The sequence below is a fragment of the Cottoperca gobio genome, chromosome 16, assembly GCF_900634415.1.
Source record: "Cottoperca gobio chromosome 16, fCotGob3.1, whole genome shotgun sequence".
NCBI lineage: Eukaryota > Metazoa > Chordata > Actinopteri > Perciformes > Bovichtidae > Cottoperca > Cottoperca gobio.
The window spans coordinates 18,478,792-18,499,973 of NC_041370.1; the positions used below are offsets into that span (position 1 = coordinate 18,478,792).

At 40.2% G+C, this 21,182-nt stretch overlaps 3 protein-coding genes across 5 annotated transcripts; 1 reads left to right on the top strand and 2 right to left on the bottom strand.

Annotated features, from left to right (window-relative positions):
- Positions 1–1,630: 1,630 nt before the first annotated feature.
- sdha (succinate dehydrogenase complex, subunit A, flavoprotein (Fp)) lies at positions 1,631–10,167 on the bottom strand. Its single transcript, XM_029452294.1, has 15 exons — positions 10,047–10,167; positions 9,237–9,320; positions 8,841–9,002; positions 8,476–8,619; positions 7,916–8,080; positions 7,655–7,803; positions 7,418–7,542; positions 6,452–6,620; positions 4,903–5,098; positions 4,617–4,788; positions 3,797–3,915; positions 3,561–3,672; positions 3,328–3,458; positions 2,990–3,103; positions 1,631–2,856 (listed from the first exon to the last, which is right to left on the bottom strand). Exons 1-15 carry the CDS (start codon positions 10,107–10,109, stop codon positions 2,770–2,772), a joined length of 1,992 nt encoding a protein of 663 aa, XP_029308154.1. The 5' UTR covers positions 10,110–10,167; the 3' UTR covers positions 1,631–2,769.
- Positions 10,168–10,240: 73 nt separating this feature from the next.
- On the top strand, positions 10,241–13,241 carry LOC115021696 (coiled-coil domain-containing protein 127-like). Of its 3 annotated transcripts, none has more exons than XM_029452295.1 (4): positions 10,241–10,459; positions 11,035–11,172; positions 11,810–12,054; positions 12,145–13,241. In XM_029452295.1, exons 2-4 carry the CDS (start codon positions 11,043–11,045, stop codon positions 12,589–12,591), a joined length of 822 nt encoding a protein of 273 aa, XP_029308155.1. In that variant the 5' UTR covers positions 10,241–10,459; positions 11,035–11,042; the 3' UTR covers positions 12,592–13,241. The 3 variants fall into 3 exon arrangements, with proteins under 3 accessions (XP_029308155.1, XP_029308156.1, XP_029308157.1); XM_029452296.1 differs by having other exon boundaries at positions 10,399–10,459; positions 11,038–11,172; XM_029452297.1 differs by lacking the exon at positions 10,241–10,459 and adding an exon at positions 10,529–10,888.
- Positions 13,242–16,564: 3,323 nt separating this feature from the next.
- Positions 16,565–19,757, bottom strand: LOC115021452 (telethonin). The gene is made up of 2 exons (XM_029451915.1): positions 19,449–19,757; positions 16,565–18,707 (listed from the first exon to the last, which is right to left on the bottom strand). The coding sequence occupies exons 1-2, from the start codon at positions 19,580–19,582 to the stop codon at positions 18,371–18,373; spliced, it is 471 nt and encodes a 156-aa protein (XP_029307775.1). The 5' UTR covers positions 19,583–19,757; the 3' UTR covers positions 16,565–18,370.
- Between the last annotated feature and the right edge of the window lie 1,425 nt (positions 19,758–21,182).

A 21,182-nucleotide genomic window follows, 5' to 3' on the forward strand; every position in this document is an offset into this window, starting at 1 on the left:
CAAAGGTCCGGAGCATCATAATGTCTAACTTGCGTTATGAATTAGTGTGATACATATTGAAGCAGCCTAGTAGCTGTATCAACGTCTGCACGTAATGAACAACTAACTATCAAATCTATTAAAGAAAGTTCAATTTAAAAACATTTAGACAATATTTATTGTCACTTAACATTGAACTATACAGATATATATATAATACTGTAGATATGTATGATGTTCTTCTCGGGCTGCATTTAAAAATAAAATTGAGAAAATAAATAAAATAGCTTTTGAAAAATTGTGCATCTTAAAATAAAGTGCTTAATCTTAGAAAAATAAAATAAAGTGTAGCAGCAGCTTCAGTTTCTCTTTTTCTTTAACTGTTTCACATCTTGATTAACTCTCAACCAATGTTAGAATAAATCAGTCTCAACACATCTTAACAATTGAACAGTTTAACCCAGACTACCACATCCTGGGTTAAACTGCTCTGTGGCTGATGCTGACAGGTGGCCTATTTATTCTATTTTGTCACAAATCAAAATCATATTGGGCTCTGAGTGCTTATTTTCTGTGCTAAACCAGTGCTGTAAAAACGAGTGTAGTGTTGTGTGTGTGGGTGTGTGCGAAGCACCGCCCTTCGTGATACATCCGGGTCTGTGTCCGGATTCGCACCGCGGTCCGCCTGTTAGTGACCCCTGCTGTATACTGTATTTATAATGCGGCTGTAGAACCTCTGGTTCCAACAATGTGCTATCTGCTGCCTCTTAGTGGCCATAACCCGGCATTGAACATAATAAAGCTGCAAGTTATTATAAATCAATAAGTATAGAGGACTGAACCTGCTAAAATAAAAAGTAAATAAATGACTCAATAAATTAATATGCTTTTACATTTACAAAAATAACCTCACAAATAAATGTAGACATTAATTCATTTATAAAAAAGTGACATAAGTTAATATTTCTGTTTTAATTTGCTTCTTTATTTGCCTCTATATAAATTTCCCTTTTATTAATTAATTTTTTAAGCGTATTTGTTTTGCATTGATTTTGAAATGTATTTAGTCATTGTTAAAGTTATCTATGAAGGTCTCATATATACACTAGTGTTCATACCTCAGCTTTATATTTGTTAATCATCTTATGTTTAATAGTATGACGTACTAATAATGTATTAAAAATGTTTGCAAGAAAACTTCCTAACACAAAAAAAGTGTCTCTAAGGAGCTGCTTTTGACTATCGTCTGTGAGAGAAACAAACTTTATATTCTAGAAAAAATATCTATAAAGGAGCCTGTCAATCCTATTCTTCCTTTACAAAAAAAACAGGAAGGAAATAAGTAAAAATGCTACAACATTTGTTCTGATTGGTCTAAAGTTATTCCATACCAGATTTCAAGACTTTAGATCACCTGGAAAAAAATAAATAATCACACTTTTTTCAAGTCAGGATTTTTGATAAATAAGGAAAAACACTAACATTGTGTAAATGTCTTTTGTGTTCATTTTTTATTTACTTATTTTAATACCAATAATTGATTGTGCTCCTAGTAGTTTCTGAGATACAGCCATTAAATGTAATAGTAAAAAAAATAGTTCCATGTTCCCAAAGTCTGAATATGAAGAAAAGGTAGCCAGTAACCAGAAGCTTGTTTCTATGCATAGTCTACACTTTATTGAACTTGTGAAAAATAAGTACAATTGTCAGTACCAGATATTGTTTTTTTACTTAGAACTTTTTAATAACAGGCAAATAAATTAAGTCACCCTTTCTACGATTAATACAAGAAGCATGGCGTCGTGACAGAACCGATTTAATCTTTCAAAGTCATTTGTGGAGTTGCAGAAAATTTGGGATGTTCCAGTTAGTGGGAATTTCAAGTCTACTTCCACTACGGATGAACACTTATCAGCAACCTAAAAAGTTCTGCGTTCGACACTGACTGGAATTTATCCTCAGTGTTCAGCGACACCAAAATGTAGAAAGAAGCCATTGTTCCAACAGATATATAACAGATACAATATTGTGTCTAAATACATACACGCGTCGAGCTGCTTCATTTGGTTAACCTTAAACGAACTATAGATAACTGAAGCTCAATTCAGCTGATGATCTGAGCATGAGATAGATGATGTACTTTATAATTTGGACCACACTCGCATATAAAAAAAAAAGCAAAAACACTGAAGGCCATAATGAGTGAAAAAAGACTATCTCATACTCCACCAAGTACATACAGTATAACTTGTCATGTTTATTGTACATTTAAGCAATATTTACATACTTAAAACGTCTCTTTGCTGCTAGTCGGCAAGATGTGCATTTAAAATTGCAATCATTTCCACCATCTCTTTACTTCAGAAAGCGAAAAACTAAAAGTTAAAATCAAAGACTGCATTGCAAGGCCATGACAGCACAGAAAGCCACGCTTAAGTAGTGAAACACATTTGAACTATTCTATATATTTTTGTTCTTCAGCTAGAGGCTACAAAGTCACCCACTTGTTCTGAATGCCTCATAATATATACAAGATCAGCTCACACTGAGTGAGAGGTAACCATGCTGAATCATATCTGCTGCACGCAGATTAAATCAAGGCAAAACACACAGAGGAACAGGAAGGTGAGACGAAAGGAAGAAGTTTAAAGACACCTTTGTATTTAACCATTCTGAAATGGATACACATGTGCAACTATGAGCATAGTTTCTCCTGAAATGTCATCTTGATTACATGAAAAGTATCTTGATAAATAGCAGATAAATGAGTGTATTGAATTGAATGTCCTTCTAGTAGGAGCGGATGGCAGGAGGGACGTGGGCACATTCCTGCTCATCCAGAGAGTTGTCAATAACAGGGCGGTACTGCAGGGTCACCTGTAGTTACACAAAAACAAAAAGATAAAGCATATATTACTTACTCTGCTGGCCTTTAAAGTAAAAAATGGTTACTAAAAGGAGCCTAAATTACTGCTGTAAGCGCCACAACACACACTGAGGGGGATTGTACCTTTCCAGTCTTAGTGTCGACTGTGGACATAGTGTGTTTCCTCCAGTGCTGCTCGAAGGGCTTCTTCTCCTGACCCTGCAGGGGCTTAGCGAAGTCGAACTCATCGATACGATCCTGGAATAAAAATAAGAAAAACAAAGTCAGAAGAGAGACTGGCTGCAATACACAGTGAGAAGTAATCCACGCAATTATGCACAGATACAAAAAGAAATAAAGTCCGTTTAGAGCAAATCAAGAAAGAACAGGAGAGCACTGGCAGAAAGATGGATAGACAAAGGAAAACACTGCAAGAACTAATGGATAAAGAAACACATATTCACAGATATGGTAAAACAGACCTTGAAATCCTCTCTGGCGTGGGCTCCCCTGCTCTCCTTTCTCTGCTCAGCAGAGTTGATGGTCTGGACGCCATTCAGCATCAGATTCTGCAGCTCCAAACTTTCCACCAGGTCTGTGTTCCACACAATGCCTGCAGGAGAGGAAAGAAAAGGTATTTTAGCGCTTACAGTATGTCACAGAGTAATACTATGACACCATATTTTGCAGAAAGAGGCAGAAAGTTGTGCAGTACCTCTGTCAAAGGTCTTGATGTCAGCCAAGGTCTGGTAAACGGCGTCCATCTTTTCACATCCCTCCTTCAGAACGGAGCCGGTACGGAACACAGCAGCGTGGGCCTGCATGGTCTGTAAGGGAAGGCAGGAAGAGACAGATGATTTGTGTTTGTCTGTAGAAGTTTCTGTGGGCCTTAATAAAAGGAAATACAGCAGTGAAATATGGCAGTATCTACACTTTTGTCAAAAACATTACCTTCTGCATGTTGAGCCTGATTTCGGAGGTTCTCAGGCTTCCGTTGGCGTACCTCAGCTTGTCCAGGTTGGCCACAGACTCTTCTCCTGCACTGGGCGCCAGTGGGGACAGTTTCTCTCCTGAAGAGGAAACAAAAACACCAGAGTCAGCCGTGAAGCAAGCAGGTAATGTGTACTGGACCATGGAGGTCAGATATTACGCTGTAGTAGTGCCAGTATTTGACATCAAAATAGAAGGTGAATTATTGACATGATTTTCCTTCATCTCAATGAGTAATAGAAATATGACTTTTTACATCTACCTTGAAAAAAAGGATCTGATCTGAAAGATATTTTTGCAGCATAATGCTCCATTGTCAAATGTAAAATGTTATACAAATGCAGATGTACGCGCACGTCCCTACAGATGGTGAAAGCCCGATTCAACATCAGAAAATCCTCGCTATTCCAGCCTGACGCAATAATACACGCGGCAATACCGGTGAAGCGTGACAGAGATGGAGAGAAAATGGCTGCGGCAAATACAAGTTCATGTCTATGTAGACCCTCGAAACATGGTATGTCATCCCATAAGTTTGCAAGGAAAATACAAACGGCATCGTGATCACAATCACGATTGGGATCATATTTTAAATGAATGACTCTTACAGGTTACTGTATGAAGCGTGCTTATGCACCTCCTCTTCTGGTGGGAGGGGATTAGGACAGAGAGGGGAGAGCTTCCGGATGAGGGCTGCATCTTCAAATTTGCCTTTTCCAGAAAACTGCCTTCCCTAGTTTTAAGAAAATCTAATTCTAATAACATGAACAGAGGTCCTCACCAGGTTTGTGCTCCTCGGCTATGGTGAGGGCGCAGGCTCTGCCGAACACCACCAGGTCCAACAAAGAGTTAGCGCCTAGCCGGTTAGCACCGTGGACACTGGCACATGCCGCCTCACCGCAGGCATACAGTCCAGGAACCACCTTGTCCGCTCCGTCGGTATAAGTGATCACCTGATTGGAACATTTTATTTTTTATTTAAAAAGGTGTGTCACTTTGTCTGTGAAGTACTTGAAAGACAGTGAGGAGGGAATGTTTGTGGATGTGACTGTGCACACATTACCTACCTGTCCCTTGTAGTTTGTGGGTACTCCACCCATATTGTAATGAACGGTGGGCAGGACAGGGATGGGATCTTTAGTGACGTCCACTCCAGCAAAGATCATGGCCGTCTCTGAGATACCAGGCAGCCTTGTGGCCAGCTGCTGGGGAGGCAGGTGGTGAAGCTGCAGGTACACGTGGTCCTTCTCTGGACCAACACCCCTGAAGGAACAAAGACAGACAGACAGGAAGAAAGAAAGAAAGAAAGGATTAAAGTGTGCGTTGATTATTATATTTTTGGATGCACAGTTAAATCACACAAACCAGATCACGAATAAATATGTTTAACAACAACAGTTTTTTTTTTACGAGACGATGACAAGACGTCACTGAACACTGACTATATCCACATGCAATATTGGAGAAAAAAACCAAGACTACAATGTAATCAAAAAATTAAAACTTTACTAAAAATCTCAATAGAAATTCAATAGACTGCACAAACCATATAAGGACTACAGCGGCAGCACACAGTAAGCAAAGTCAGGAGGACTCAGAGTAACTCATTTACCTAAGTTAAAGTAAAACAGGGCCTGGGAGAAAAGAAATGAGGTGATATCTTGGCTAGACTAGATGGACTTCACTGTGAAGGCCGATGCACACCTCCAGTTTCTTGTAGACGGGTGCGTAGGAGGAATTCAAGGGAAGAGGGGAACCCTACAGCCAATTTATTGATAACAAGTGGATAACCTATTCCTACCCTATGTTAACATTATGCCTGATGACGTAGTAACTTATTAAACGTGTTTCTACAGTACAGCTAGCGCTCAGCATGTTAGCCGTTCTCCAGCATCAGCATGACGTGAACTAGATGGCACTTTTGCAGCTCCGTTGGCCAGACGCTCTGATACGTTTTGTATAAGTAAGTGATAAGCTATCAATACGTTTCACATACGTATGATAATTTGTTATGTATACGTTATGTATATGTCAGCTACAACACCGCTGTGGAAAAGTTGGACTCTGACGAATTTTGAGCTAATTTTCATATACGGCGACATGTTTCTGCCATACGGAACTGTGTATGGCGTGTTCGGCGTAACGTCTGCGTCCTTCAAACGATCACAATTTACCCTTAATTTATATCAACGTATTGCCGATATTTCGTATGCGCCGGCATACGTTTCTTTCATACGGATATGTGTGACAGGGCCTTCACCAGATGAAGGTCTAAGGACCGAAACGTTGTCACAAATACATTTTATTGCACGTAAACGACAGTGTAGCAGGAATTACCTCTTCCCTCAACTCTAGACTAGATTGACTGAAATCTTCAATGTAATCCAATGACTAAAAACAGAAAAAAAGAACTAAATAGCTATGATTTTCTTTCACTAAAGATGAGACTAAAATACAGACTTTCAGTCAACTTAATCTGGACTAAAAACAGGATGACCTTGACTTTATGATTAAAAACAAAACACAACAAGGACATTTGACACAGGACTAAGACTAAATAAATAAAAGAAATAGTTGACTAAATTAACACTACTCACACTCACACTTTGTACATACCTGCCCTCTCTGATCTCTATGGTCATGGAGCGGGACACCACATCTCTGGAGGCCAGGTCTTTAGCGTTGGGTGCATAGCGCTCCATGAAGCGCTCTCCCTCACTGTTGATCAGGATCCCTCCCTCCCCACGGCAACCCTCTGTGATCAGACAACCAGCTCCGTAGATCCCTGCAAAGATTTATATGTTTTATAAAAATAAAAAAAAGGACTCACATTCTGCTGAAATAAGAGACACAGTTCAATTATTCTTGATATATTAAACTCTGCAGCAGCTGAGCCTTTGGTTGAGACCTCCGACATGCCACATCACACATAACCAGGTTGGTGTCAAATGTCCAGCAGGAACAAAAATAAAGATGACCACTGGTCTTTAAGTAAGTGGGGTCAGTTGTTGGAGCTCAATGTAAACAGCCAAGCCTGGACAGATTCATGGATTAGCCTAGAATTAGGGATTTTAAATACATGCATGTACAAGACCGACTCATTAACTGGAAAGTCCTCAACCACACATCATATTGACCCATAAAGTGAATGGGAACAGGGAAATAAAAAAAGAGTTCTAAAATAATCTATTTTCATTCATTCTCCCAGAGACTTGACCAACAAGTTGTCTAAGCATTACACCAGAGATCATTGCTGCTTACATCTCTCAGTATCTCTTCATTTGTCTGTAGTAAAGTTAAAACTCGAAGAGAAACAGACGATGGCAATAACAGCAACACAAAAAGACAAACAGACTGAGACCCAGTTGACACTATTTATACAGTCTACACCTTGACAGCTAGACAATAAAATATTGGACTTTGAACAGTCATTGATAGAAAACTTTTACAAGCTAAAAATTTCAATAAATAACTTAGACGTGTCGTTTAAGTCTGCAGGTAGCTGTTGTGGAGCTTTCCAGAGACTGCCTTTCAAAATGAGATTCCTCTCTTTATATTAAGAACAAGTTGATTTTTTCTCACCAGTGGGATGGAACTGTACAAACTCCAAATCCTGGCAGGGCAGGCCAGCTCTGGTCACCATTGCATTTCCATCTCCAGTACTAGTGTGGGCAGATGTGCAGCTGAAATAGGTTCTTCCGTAACCCCTGGAAGGAAAGATTTAACTCATTTAAAAAAACGTGTCTCATATCAATGCTCTAAACTTAAATGTAAAAGAAAGTGTCAACTAGTAAGTGGAACAGTGAGTGTGATACCTACCCAGTGGCAATAACAGTATTCTGGGCTCTGAAGCGATGAATAGATCCGTCCTCCATGCAGAGAGCGATCACTCCTTTACACTCGCCGTTTTCCATCAGCAGGTCCAGGGCAAAGTACTCCACAAAGTAACTGGTGTCGTAACGAAGCGACTGAACAGAAGACAGATTCATGAACTGCAGTTAAATGGTATTCCATGGTACTTTATGCATGTGGAATGTACATGGAGTGGTAAAACGGGTATAAACAAGTGTGTGGCCTTACCCGTCCATAAAGTGTATGCAGAAGTGAGTGTCCTGTCCTGTCTGCTACACAGCAGCAGCGATGGGCCTGTCCTCCTTTTCCATACTTGAGACTCTGACCTCCGAATGCCCTCTGGTAGATCTTCCCATCGTCAGTGCGGCTGAAGGGCATGCCAAAGTTCTCCAGCTAAAAAAGAGCCACAGAAACGTGAGGATGAGATTGGCTGTTACGTCATATATGCATGTGGAGAGAGTCATTGTGATGGTGTGATGCAAAAATAAGATAACATTAAATAAGACCTAATCAGCACAACTGTTGTGTGCATTATCATACATCTACAGAGTGCTAGAGGTTTAGTGGGGTGCGTAAATGTGATATAATAATTCTAATTTAGTATTAGATTTTGTTTTAATAAGTCTTATTTCTATCAGTACTAAAGACAATAAATGGGGCAATTTAGTTTCTCCCTAAATTGCATTTCGTATATTCTAGAACATAGACTCTTTATTTCCTCCTTTAATGTCAAAAAGCCAGTGATTGTCAGCTAACATAACCACTGATGTGCATGTGTGAGAACTTACCTCCACTACGGCTGCAGGGGCCTGCTCTGTCATGTAGTGGATAGCGTCCTGGTCTCCCAGCCAATCAGATCCCTTCACTGTGTCATAAAAATGCCACCTCCAGTCATCCTCCTCCATGTTCCCCAGAGCTGCATTAATCCCACCCTGTGAACCAGGTCAATGTTTTTTTTTTTTTAAATTGAATTGAATTTCATGATTATACTTACCGGTATATGACGCTTTAGATTTGCAGAACACATCTGCATTGTGAGTTAGTTAAATACCAGTCTGATCAATACAGAAGCATTCGAGCCTACTGTAATTCTGCAGAAGAACATACAATGTAATATATATCCTCAATGAACACAAAAAGTGTGTTATTATACCTGTGCAGCGACAGTGTGAGACCTGGTGGGGAAGAGCTTGGTGACGCAGGCGGTGTTGAAGCCAGCCTCGGACAGCCCAAAAGCTGCCCTAAGTCCTGCTCCTCCAGCTCCTACCACCACAGCATCAAACTCATGATCTACTACTGGGTACTGAGTAGAAATCTGAAAACAATGAAGAAGAGAAGTTACCATAAAACATACAAAAAGAGCAGCGTGCAGATTGTAGAAATCACTATAGTCAGGACGTTCTTTGAGTATGCATAGTTCAAAACCAGTTTGTTATTGACATTAGTACTTACAGACTCACATTTCTATGTACAATACACCTCATCATGCATCCACACTAATAACTATATTAAATGCTGATCAAAATAAAAGAGCAAATATATAACTCACTGCATCTGATACTTTGGCATTATTCTTCTTGCCATAGATGGAGAAGTGAAAGTCCCTGGATCCCTGGACTGCAGCAGCAGGGACCTGGAAGAAAAGACGATTGATATCAGTGAAGAAATCAAACAAAAGCAGCACAATTGCAACATTAACCATATACTGATGGCTGCTTGCCTTTAGAAAACATACTTTTCTAATAAGCATATACTGCTATGTTTATCCCCATATTAAATGCAGCTTTATATTGCTAATAACACGTCAACAACAATCCATAAAACAACATTAATATATTTTATCACTTTATAAGATCATTTATCACTTACATTTTATAGCGCACTTTTCACTTAATAGTTTTTAATTAACAATGATTTCATTGAAATATGACTTATAGTCTACAGTTGCTTTTAAAGATCTTTGAATTGTATCTTGTAACATTTTGCGAGCTAACGTTAGCAAGAACTGTTTTCCACAAGGGCAACTTAAGTAACAGTAACTTATACAAACATGTTAGAATACCAGAGTTATGTTGACAGTTTACTCAAAACATTGCTATCTATGTATAATGTGAAACAAATAGAAATGGTACAGTTACATGTAACATTTGGTTGGACTCGCATAATAGCTTTTCTTCATGGAGTCACATTGAAACACCCTAAGCTACATAACACAGGTTACGCAAATGGGAATCTGACGGTTACGAAAGCTGAAAGTGCAGCAGAATTGTTCCTTTTAGCGTAAAAACAACAATTAACACACATAGACAGAGCACATGTAGATATATGAAAGATTTAGTATCCAACTGCTACTACTCACTGATTTTGTTTTAGATAATACCCTCTTTGAGAGGAGACGGGAGGCAGCACGAACACTCGCCATGTTGTCAGTTGAAGGATTCTGAGCTACGGCGGAGGATAAGATATTCCGTAGCAATGGACCAAACCACTCTTCAAAAACGGGGGTATCTCTTATGTTACCCCGAATGGTTATCCTTTAAACACCATTATTATCGTGATTCAACTGAAAGAACAGTACGTATATACTGCATGCCATCCAAATAAATAAAAACAGAGTTTAAACTTAACATCTAATGAGATCTTTATACAAGTAACTTTCCACGAAATACCCCCAGTCGGTATAGATGGACTGCTAAAGCGCAAACTTGTGTAAGCAGGCTGGCTTGGGTGTGCAAGAACAAATGTATAAGTGACCTAGACTTATCATTCAAGGTGAGCCACAGCACCGTATATTTAACTGGCGTATGCTGACTTGTAGTTGGACTTACAGAACTATTATGTCCCGTATTATGTTTGTATTAAATACTCTAGCAAACATTAGCCTGCAGGTTAAATGTTAGCCCGCATGTTAGCTCATAGCTAGCCTTGTTTGTGGTTAGCTGGGATGTCAAACTTCCAAGTCTTGTCAGACTGGTATTGTTATTGCCTGTCGGCAGTGTTTTGCAAGCTAATTGCTAACGAACTTTCACATCTAGTGCTTAGTTGAAACAGCATTTCACCAATGCCACACATACTGCCCAGACATGTTAACGTTTTAAAATAGGGCATTACTAGCTACACATTCTATGGATCCTCGGACCTTCAATGTTTATTGATAAATTAGTGTTGTAAACCACCTTTGTTGCTAATATGTAGCTACTGGTAGGTGATTACTGTCCTGTCAGTGTTTTATTGAAAAAGACACTGCTACTTCAGGAGCACCTTTCAGTCTGTGTTGCAAAATGTAAACATTTATTGTAATGTAAATTCAAATAAGTCTGATGTTTTGGTCTCCGTTTGTGTGACAGCAGCCCCCATGAACAACTTGAATGACCCCCCCAGATGGAACATTCAACCAGACCCCAGAGGAAGGGGAGCGGGGGCCGCTGATGGCAACCAATGGAACTACGCCCTGCTGGTCCCTATGCTGGGACTGGCTGCATTTCGTAAGTTACACAAAGAGGTGTCCAGGAGTGTGTCTGTGGTGAGGTAACAGACATAGGAGAACAACATTTGAACTATGTAATGTATAGTTAATGAATGCGCTCTTACTTGGCTGCTTAAATTTGATCCACACTTTACCTGTGAATTGCATAGAGGTTTTTTTCCCTTTAATTTGTCATATTAGAACCTAACTCTCTGGGAAGTGTACAAAATGTACAATATACATCTCACTGTGACAGTGTCTTTTTTTAATGAGATTTCCAAATGACATTGATAGGTAGACATATTAAAATATACTCTACTTCTTCCAAATGATAAATTATCAATATGAGTGGTCAATGTGGCAAACAGAAAGTGACAATTCCTGCGTTTAATATCTGATCTATTAAAGCCATTGTATGTTGTTGTTAGGGACTACAATGTTATGCTCCTATGACTATCTTTCAAATGGTTGGTCATTTTTAATTCTTAGGTGATCGCAATGTTAACTGACACAAGCAGGCATTACAAGACTGTTGCTGAAATCAGTATGGGATTCAGAGAATTCAGTTGATTGACAAAAATGTGCTTGAGTTTAACATTGTTGCAATTTATCTCATAGATTAAAAATAAATGTCTCAACTCCCACTATGCCTTCAGGTTGGATCTGGACCAGGGAGTCTCAGAGGGAGATCCAGGAGGTCAAAGCCCAGTATGACAAGGATGTTTCCACAATAAAAAGCGAGATGGAGGCACGGTACCGGGAGACACTGACAGAGAGGCGCAGGGCAGCGGCTACACTAGAGCTGGAGCTGGAGAAGGAGAAACAGAGGGTCAACGGTTACAAGCAGGCCCTGGTCTCACAGAGCCAGCAGCTGATGGAAGAACGGAAACTTCTACATCAGGTAAAATCTTGTCTTGCAATCCATTTTCGAAATTGTGCAACTTTCCCTTCAAACCTGCATGAAACAAAACACTGTTTTCTCCCTTACAAGGAGCGTGAGAGCTTGGAAGAAGACAAGCAAAGACTGGTAAAGTCCGGCGCTGCAGGAGCTGTGCTCCATCACGCCCTGGAACGAGAGAACAATTGGTACCTGCGAGCCACCACTACTCTGAAGGAGCTGGAGGGTCAGCTGTTGGAGCGCCAGAATGCCTACTGTTCCCTCATCCAACCTCGAGCACAGCGGCTTGAGATAGAGAAGAACATGCTGCTTAAGGTCGTCAAAGACCCCATCGGGGCGGAGCTGGATCTAGAGTCTGATCTGAAGGATGTTTTTAAGAGAGATAAGCACTGTGCGGACCTGCTAAACATGAACAAGAGGAAGAATGGAAGCCTCATGTGGGTGTACCTCAAGTACTGGCAGCTGCAGGTCACTTACCAGAAACACAAGAGAGCTGAAGAAGCCATTTTAGGAGGAAAAATCCAGTCTCACACAAAGTGATGAACACTGGTAGTTTTATTTGTGGATCAGGAATAGAAAATGCATGTATTATTGTGTAATTATCATTTCTTGATAGGGATGTTATGGAAACACACAAAAGGTAACTCCAACAAGATAATGTTCAACATCTGAAGGGTCCTCCCTTGATCTCAGAGTTTTGAAAAAGAAGGAATATTTTTGTCAGGTTTGAGCATGCGGAATTACAATATTACCATCATTTCAGAAGCCCCAATTAAGACTTGTGCACTTTAAATTAACTGTAAAAATGCATAATGATTCAAATGCACTAGGATTAAGATGATATCCATATTGGATGCACAACTAATGTTAGAGACAGAGAGATGTATTTATTTTCCATTTAGCAAAATTTTACATTTACATTTTAACAATTGTGTCAATTTAACTCACATTCTCTGAGTGCCATGAATTACTGCTCGGTGCATATATTGTAGATCTGGAAATATTTGTTTGTCCACCTTAAGTATGAATTTAATGCTCCAATTAACTACCGTGATGTGATATTACACATATCTTTGCTGCTGCAAGAGTCATCAGGAAAACCCCCAAAAAAACACTACTGTGTTGAGCAACACCGCCAGGAATCATTAACACATTAACAAGGATTTCTAACATTATTATGTTGGAACATTATGTGTCACCATGCATTAATATGTTCATGGACTATCGTTGGAGATATTCATCATGATATTCTTAGGACTTAATTAGTTTTTACAAACACTTTTGTCCATAACTTGGAGTTTCCTTCCATGTCTGACATCTCTCTTTACACTCTGATGTGTGTTGTCACCTATGATACATGTCCCAAAGCCAATAGAATAGTATGTCTGTTTATAATCACTACTTTTATATTCATAGTCTTCAATGCAGGTTTATGGGAGCTTTTTAACTATTAGGGAGACGGGACACTGAAGATGCATGTGAATCTAAATAAGGGATTAGAGCACAACACAACAGTACTGAAACACCTGACCACAATACTGCAACAAACTTAGTCAAACAGCACCTCTATACTTCACACTTCACTCCTGTAATGAAAGGATTATCTAAAGCTGTAGCATTTCTTTTAAGTTATATTTTTGGGCTTTTCATGCCTTTATGATAGTGAGAAGTGCAGATTGTGAAAGGGGGAGAGAGAGAAGGGGAACAACATACAGCAAATGGCCACAGGTCTGACTCAAACCGGTGTGGCAAGGACTCAGCCTTTATATATGGGTCGCCTGTGCTACCGGGTGAGCTACCGGGACATCCTGCTGTAGTGTTTCTATAAGGTTGCTAAGCCTCTATGCTGTTACGTTTGTTTGGACCATAACTTGGTGATTAAGTGCTGGATAAAATGCCATAAATGCAAATGTAATGACTCTAACCCCTCTGTGAAATTCTCCTAATAAATTCCGGGTTTAAGAACTTAATTTCCAGGCTGTTCTTGTTTTCTTCTAAGAATCTGAAAAGTACTGCTACTTTTACAAAAGTATAATATCAGCTCACCGATGGTTCCTTTATGATGTTGTCGACTTACCACAGGGGGGTGCTGCCACTGGATTTCTTTCCTGAAGAATGACTATCTAATACAGCAGGCTCTGCAAACATTTTTAAGACGCAGCCCATTCATTAACTTTTTTTGTGCAAAAAAGCAACTTTTTTATCCCTGTATCTTTCTGTTTTATCAGAAATCAGAAATCCTTTATTAGTCCCACAACGGGGAAATGTGTCTTGTCACAGCAAAAGAACATATGAAGTAAAAAGGCAGTAGACAATAATTAAATAGAATAAAAAATAATTTAAGTACCAAGTGGTTGATAGAAAATAAAGTGAATATTGCACATGGCAGTGATAATTGTACAGCAGTGGTGCAACAGTCTGTTCTTGGCGTGGTGGTCTACCTCTATCTTTCCATGTTAGTATGTTACGCTCTACAGAGAGCTGCTTGTTGAGCCAAACTCCGCCAAAAAGCGTTAACTTTATCCAAACGCACTCGTCCTTTCAGCTCGTGCAGTTCAGCATGTTTCGTGCAGTAATGACGTTCGAGATAATTTTTCATCACCGCAAGCGCGTCCGCACAAACTAGACACACTGGCCTTTTAGTTCCACAAAGAAATCATCGTTCGTCCATTTCTCCTGGAAAGTGCGACATTCCACATCCAGCTTTCTCTGTTTTACTCTCGCCATGCTGCGTTCGCTGATGTCAATGACAGTCTCGTTTAATATTGAAGTTTTTTGACATGACGTGACCACGTGATGACACGTTCCAGTCGTGTTGTGTTCAAGGACCCTGACCGTGGCCAGGAAAAACAGTCAATCACCCGTCTATTGCTGTCTGGATTTCTTTGGGTTTTTTTCTAGTGGATTTCTTTGCTTGTGTTTATGAATTACCTCGTGAGCCGGATCAAATGGTCTCGCGGGCCGTATACGGCCCGGAGGCCAGAGGTTCCCCACCCCTGCTATACTACATACTTTACAAATGTGATGCCCATTTCTGGTTATCACAGATTCAGTAGATCAATTTCACCATATGTAATAAAACAATTAAAATTTGATCTTGATTTTTAGTTTTTTAACCTCACTATGCCCGACCAGAGAGAATATTTTGGATCACTGTTACACCACAATCAGCGGTGCTTATCATGCCGTCCCCCGTGCTGCACTTGGTCACTCTGACCACGTCATGGTCCACCTGATTCCTGCATACAGGCAGAAACCAAAGGTCTGTAAACCTGTTGTGAGGACATCAAAGAAGTGGACCAGTGAGGCTGTGGGGGATCTTCAGGCATGTTTGGACTGCATTGACTGGGCTGTTTTTAGGTCTGCTACCAACAGTCTGGATGAGTACACAGAGGCTGTGACGTCATACATCAGCTTCTGAGAGGACAGCTGTGTACCATCACGCACCAGGGTGAGTTACAACAATGACAAACCCTGTCTCCAGACATTTTTAACACCTCACTGGAGACATGCCACGTGCCAGCATGCTTCAAGGCCTCCACCATCATCCTGTCCCCAAAACAACAAGGATCACAGGAATAAATGACTACAGACCCGTCGCCCTGACCTCTGTGGTAATGAAGTCCTTTGAGCGCCTTGTCCTGTCCCACCTCAAAACCATCACAGACCCACTCCTGGACCCCCTGCAGTTCACCTACAGAGCCAACAGGTCTGTAGACGATACTGTCAACATGACCCTCCACTTCATTCTCCAGCACCTCCAGCTGAGCGTGCCTGACTCCACCTACAGGTGGATCACAGACTTCCTGTCTGACAGGAGACAGCACGTGAAGCTGGGGAAACATGTCTCTGACTTCCGGACCATCAGCACCGGATCCCCCCCCAAGGCTGCGTTCTTCCTCCTCTGCTCTTCTCCCTGTACACTAACAGCTGCACCTCCAGTCACCGGTCCGTCAAGCTCTTGAAGTTCGCGGACGACACTATTGCTGTCTGGATTTCTTTGGGTTTTTTTGTAGTGGATTTATTTGCTTGTGTTTATGAATTACCTCGTGGGCCGGATCAAATGGTCTCGCGGGCCGTACACGGCCCGGAGGCCGGAGGTTCCCCACCCCTGTAATACATTGATAGGACAAAGTCAATTGATCGTGTCCATGTGACGTCACGCTTATTTTCCAACCCGGAAATCAGCCATGTTGGATGGTATACACAACCAAGATGGCGGTCGTTCACGTGGGAGAGCCACTTTCTTTACCAGTCATAAAAAGCATGTCTGTTTATTAATCATCCCACTTAGAGCATATAATATGCAATGTCAACCAATACATTCATTAAAAGCAGGATTACCATAATAATAATAATAATAATAATAATAATAATAATAATAATAATAATAACTTAATTAGCTTAAAATAATATTTCTGCTGAAGCCAAAAAGCAGTCTTTCACAATTTCTGAGTCTGAGAAAGTTTCATTTATTTTTTTCAGCCAAAATCCATGCAATCTCAAAAGATGTCTTCAGCTGTATTAGTTGTCGTATGAGCCTTTGTTGTCCAGAAAGAGAAGAAGAAAGCTACTCTATTTTTGTTTTTCCTAATTTCCCTTCCAGGTGCGCAAGTTTGGTTGCATTTTGGATGCGTAGTTTGGAAATGCCGCTCTAAATTGACTTCGCTTGAAAACAGAGCGGTTTGTTTGCATATTAAGCACGAAGGGTTCGACTCGTGGAGGAAAAATAAAAATTCCTGTCCACTTTTCTTGAATTTTCCTATGCTCGTCTTGTATGGCTCATACCTTTCTTTTTTTAATGGGAGTAGCCAAGCTAACGCAAGTATGAAGTGCCAGGTTGGTCGTAGTATCCTTCAATTTAAATGCTCCAATTTAGCGATCTAAATTATTTTTTAGCAACTGTCCATATTCATAAGCAGGAGGCTCGTGAGCCGCGCAATTAATAACACTGCGTCAGATGTATCCTTCACGGCCGCACGTATCCTAAGATTCATTGTGCGCCCAGAGAAGTTATTTTCTGACGAAAAATGGCGCCCCCCGATCCAGCAGTAGTGGCAAATGGATATACTTTTAAATGTAATTATTGGGTTTCAACTTGCTCGAATAGCTAACGATACAAATGTTATAAAACCAAAAGACCATAAAACATAAATGTTTTGCGGGGGCCGAGTCCTCCGTAGTCAACGAAATGAGACGGTCCGATTGACGGGGGATTTCTTGGTACGTCACTAGCTGTTCCAGCTCGCTCCACATGGCTCAGGCCGAAGGCGGCCCAACTCGCTTCACATGGCTGAGGCCGAAGGCGGCCCAGCTCGCTCCACTTGGCTGAGGCCGAAGGCGGCCCAGCTCGCTTCACATGGCTGAGGCCGAAGGCGGCCCAGCTCGCTTCACATGGCTGAGGCCGAAGGCGGCCCAGCTCGCTTCACATGGCTGAGGCCGAAGGCGGCCCAGCTCGCTTCACATGGCTGAGGCCGAAGGCGGCCCAGCTCGCTCCACTTGGCTGTGGCCGAAGGCTGCCCAGCTTGCTCCACATGGCTATGATCTAAGCAGAGCATGAATTAAATGTACTGCTGTTTGAAGCTGAGGGACAAAGTCACTGTTTAGAAAGACAGACATGTCCAAAATAATTCCCCAAGTCCTAAACTTTTGGTGTTGGTGTATCAGGGGATTGCACTAATGTCTCTCACCCACTCATAGTCATTTAACTTAATATTACAATACAACCTAATATTACTGGTGTAATCAAAGCTCTTCAACTAAACATGGAAAACAAACTTAGTGTTTGCCATCAAACAGTGCAACAAGAGACTAAAATAAATCAGGTTCCAGACTTTGTTTCATGAAGCTTTGTTAGCCATGGAAATCACTGACAATGACGAACATAGTCTACAATCATTGTAGAGAATCTGTCAGAATGTGTTCATATCTACAATATCATTAAATGTTTTGCACATGGTTAATCAATTCAGCAACCTTTTTGAAGATAATAATTTTCTAACTCAATTAGAAGTACTGTGAATCTCTCCTAAAATAAGTTGACACTCCTCAGAAGAACAATAAAATAGTATTTTTTGCTTTGTTCAGGTCTTTAGTTTGAAGGAAACTAAAAATATGAAGGTACTTAGCAGATGAGATGTCTAGGAGGTTTCAATTCATCAAAATGTTTAACTTTTTTTTCTCCAAAAGTCACTGTTAAGAAAGTTAATACAATTTAGGAGTACACATTAATTTATTAACACCAGTACTGTATGTACATTACAATAACAAAGGCTATGTTATATTTTCTGAACTTTTAAATGCCTTCCACCTCCTCGCTTCACTCCCTCCTCTGCACCCGATGAGAGATTTCCCTCGGTGAGGACATCAGGCTTGAGGCTCTGAAGTTCTCTCTGATTGGCTTGCTGAGGTCCTGGGTGAAAGCAGTCCCTTCCTGTTTATCCACTCCATTATTCTTCTCTTGTACGACCGGCTTTAGTTCCGTTGTGGCATGATGTATGGTGTTGGATACGGGAAGCTGGTGCTCTGTCATGCCTCTGCTGTTGCTGCTGCTCAGCCTCAGCGTCTGGCTGGGACTCCTCTCCACCATGAAGTGGATCACCTGTTGCTGCTTGTAACTCTCTCTACGAACGCTGTCTGTCTCTGATAGAGTCAGCCTGGAACACATTACACACCAGATAAATGATTTTTAATCTACTCTGTATTACTAAAGTAGAGTGGTGCTGGATCATCATATTTCTTTCAAATTCGTTTGAATAGCTTATGGACAATATGGGTAAATCCAAACTGAATTACTCTAGGAGACACATTACATATGAGACCTGGAAGAAAAAAAAGTTTTATATATATATATATGTATATATATAAAAAAGGAGACTTATTATTGTCAATTTAAGGTTCATATTTGTGTTTTGAATTTCTACTAGAACATGTTTAATGTTAAAAAACACAGTTTGTGAATACGGCCTTTGTGCATTTCTCCAAGGATTGAGCATTTTGATACTTTAACATTTCAATAATATTATTTATTTATGTTTTATAACATGTCCCTTGTAGTGGACATTGGTTCAATATTTTGGGCAATAATTGGGCACAAAGGCAGTGCAGCAGCCCTACTGTATGTGAATCAGTCACTGAATCAGTGTGGATTCAAGGTCAACATACAGCTTCTCCATGTCATGTGTTTACAGTACAAGCATAACAAGTACATGGGCTGCTCTGTTGTCCTTTACCCTCTATCCTGCTGATCGTCACAACACACTGAGCACTACACCGCATAAATTTACAAATACTCGACAAAGTTCACATTAACATAATAGAGAATATGAATCTGTGTTTTGCACAGATTCATACAAAACTTAATCTAGAATAAATACATTTTCGGGGGAACAACCTACTTGTATTGTGGTCTTGTTTCAAGGACCAGGCTCAGCCAACATGCTTGGTAGCTCTCCTTCTTCCACTGGTTCTCCTCCTGAATGTCACAGCAAGAGTTCACCAGGTAGCATCCTCCTCTGCTCACACAATGCATGCTGTGTCAAGAGCGTGAATGTCAGTAACTTCTATGTAACAAAAGTCCTCTTTCACTCACTCCTGTCTGACCTGACAAGCATAAAACTCAAGGGAGACAGATACAACGAAGCGATCAAATCTTGTGTCATCATCAAAGTGTGTACCTCTGTGTCTACCAAGTAGTCTGAGATGTGAGTGTGTTTGGCAATGTCTTAAATATCCAGCCTTGTTTCTATTTTTACTCCTCTGGATCACTTTGTAGTGAATGTAGTGAATGTCCTCACTCCAGGCATCCTGAAGATTGGTTTTCATTTGAAAATGAGCGTTTGCTCTTTCCATGACGTGAGTCAACCAGATGAAACTCCATTTATTTTATTTATTGAACTCGAAGTAAAAATACTAAAGTGTAGAAATACTCCTTTACAATTACATTTTTACCAAAGTAAAAGTCCTCATTATGCCGAATCTCCCATTTCAGAAATAATTTTTATATTAATATTACTGCATTGTAATTAGTGATGCATTAATGTATTCATCACTTTAGTAGTGCAGTTGGTAAAGCTGGAATTCATCTGAATTACTTTATGTCCTGCAGAGTTGCTTAACCTATACTAATACATCATCCCTTGATCTAAATCTACAAAGTAACTAGTAACTAAATCTGTCACATAAATGTAGTGGAGTTAAAAATACAATATTTACCTCTGAGACTTATATATAGTATAAAGTAGCATAAAATGGAATTACTCAAATAAAGTAATGTCAAATTTTACTTAAGTACAGTTATTGAGTAAATGTACTAAAGTAGTTACATTCCAACACTACATGCACCTGTGGATAAAAAGTCATCTGTTTACATCCACACTATAAGTGTGTGCGTGTGTTGACAGAATTATGAAATGACTAGTCTGCTCAAAGGAAATGGATCCAGGGTTCATCCCATCAGATCAAAATATCCTCCAAATCCTCGGATGTCTCTCACATAGACCGAATGTTGCAGGAAGGAAACAGCTGAGGCCAATGAAATCCCTGACTCATTAATCCAAGGATACGTCTGTTCCTTGGACTCACAGACTACAGACTGCAAAATTCACATTTGTGACTGACTGAGTTGTAGAAAAGTTCTCTGGCACCTTCGACTTGATTTGTGAAGGATTTACGTCTCATTGTTCCATACTCTCTGTGAATGTAGAATAATGAGATAGATGGACGATGAGAGTTCAGAGTTTAACAGATGTTCTTCCAGTATCTATATATGTCAGTTGTGATAGATGTAGACAAAAAGTTTGGGAGGCAGGTAAAAGACCTTGCTGGACTTCTGTTACTTCTTACAAAGTAATTTGATTCCACACTACATGTCTGAACCTTTAATTACTTAATAAAACATGTTGTTACTCCACAGCTCTTAAACTCATTTGATGATGTGAATATTTAATATCCTGTTCAATCTGACACCGATAACCGACCGCTTTAAACCCTGAGCTCTCAGGAGGACGCTGGCAACCAAGTGTCATCAAAGCTGAGGGTGAAACTGTATCAGAGGGTGTGTGATGGTGTGACTGAGGCAGTGGAAGGTATGCTGGACTCATCCCAGCAAAAACAGTCTGTTCCCTCCTGCA

What these genes read in the sequence shown, in the direction of transcription:
- sdha (XM_029452294.1), bottom strand. Translation starts at nt 10,109, where the DNA reads ATGGCGAGTGTTCGTGCTGCCTCCCGTCTCCTCTCAAAGAGGGTATTA. An exon ending in TCAGGCTCAACATGCAGAAG is followed by an intron (nt 3,673 to 3,796) that starts GTAATGTTTTTG and finishes CTTCCCTTACAG; the next exon opens with ACCATGCAGGCCCACGCTGC. An exon ending in ACGCCAGAGAGGATTTCAAG is followed by an intron (nt 3,104 to 3,327) that starts GTCTGTTTTACC and finishes TTTTTATTCCAG; the next exon opens with GATCGTATCGATGAGTTCGA.
- LOC115021696 (XM_029452295.1), top strand. Translation starts at nt 11,043, where the DNA reads ATGAACAACTTGAATGACCCCCCCAGATGGAACATTCAACCAGACCCC. An exon ending in GCTGGGACTGGCTGCATTTC is followed by an intron (nt 11,173 to 11,809) that starts GTAAGTTACACA and finishes CTATGCCTTCAG; the next exon opens with GTTGGATCTGGACCAGGGAG. An exon ending in AACGGAAACTTCTACATCAG is followed by an intron (nt 12,055 to 12,144) that starts GTAAAATCTTGT and finishes CTCCCTTACAAG; the next exon opens with GAGCGTGAGAGCTTGGAAGA.
- LOC115021452 (XM_029451915.1), bottom strand. Translation starts at nt 19,582, where the DNA reads ATGCATTGTGTGAGCAGAGGAGGATGCTACCTGGTGAACTCTTGCTGT. An exon ending in GAAACAAGACCACAATACAA is followed by an intron (nt 18,708 to 19,448) that starts GTAGGTTGTTCC and finishes AATGTGTTCCAG; the next exon opens with GCTGACTCTATCAGAGACAG.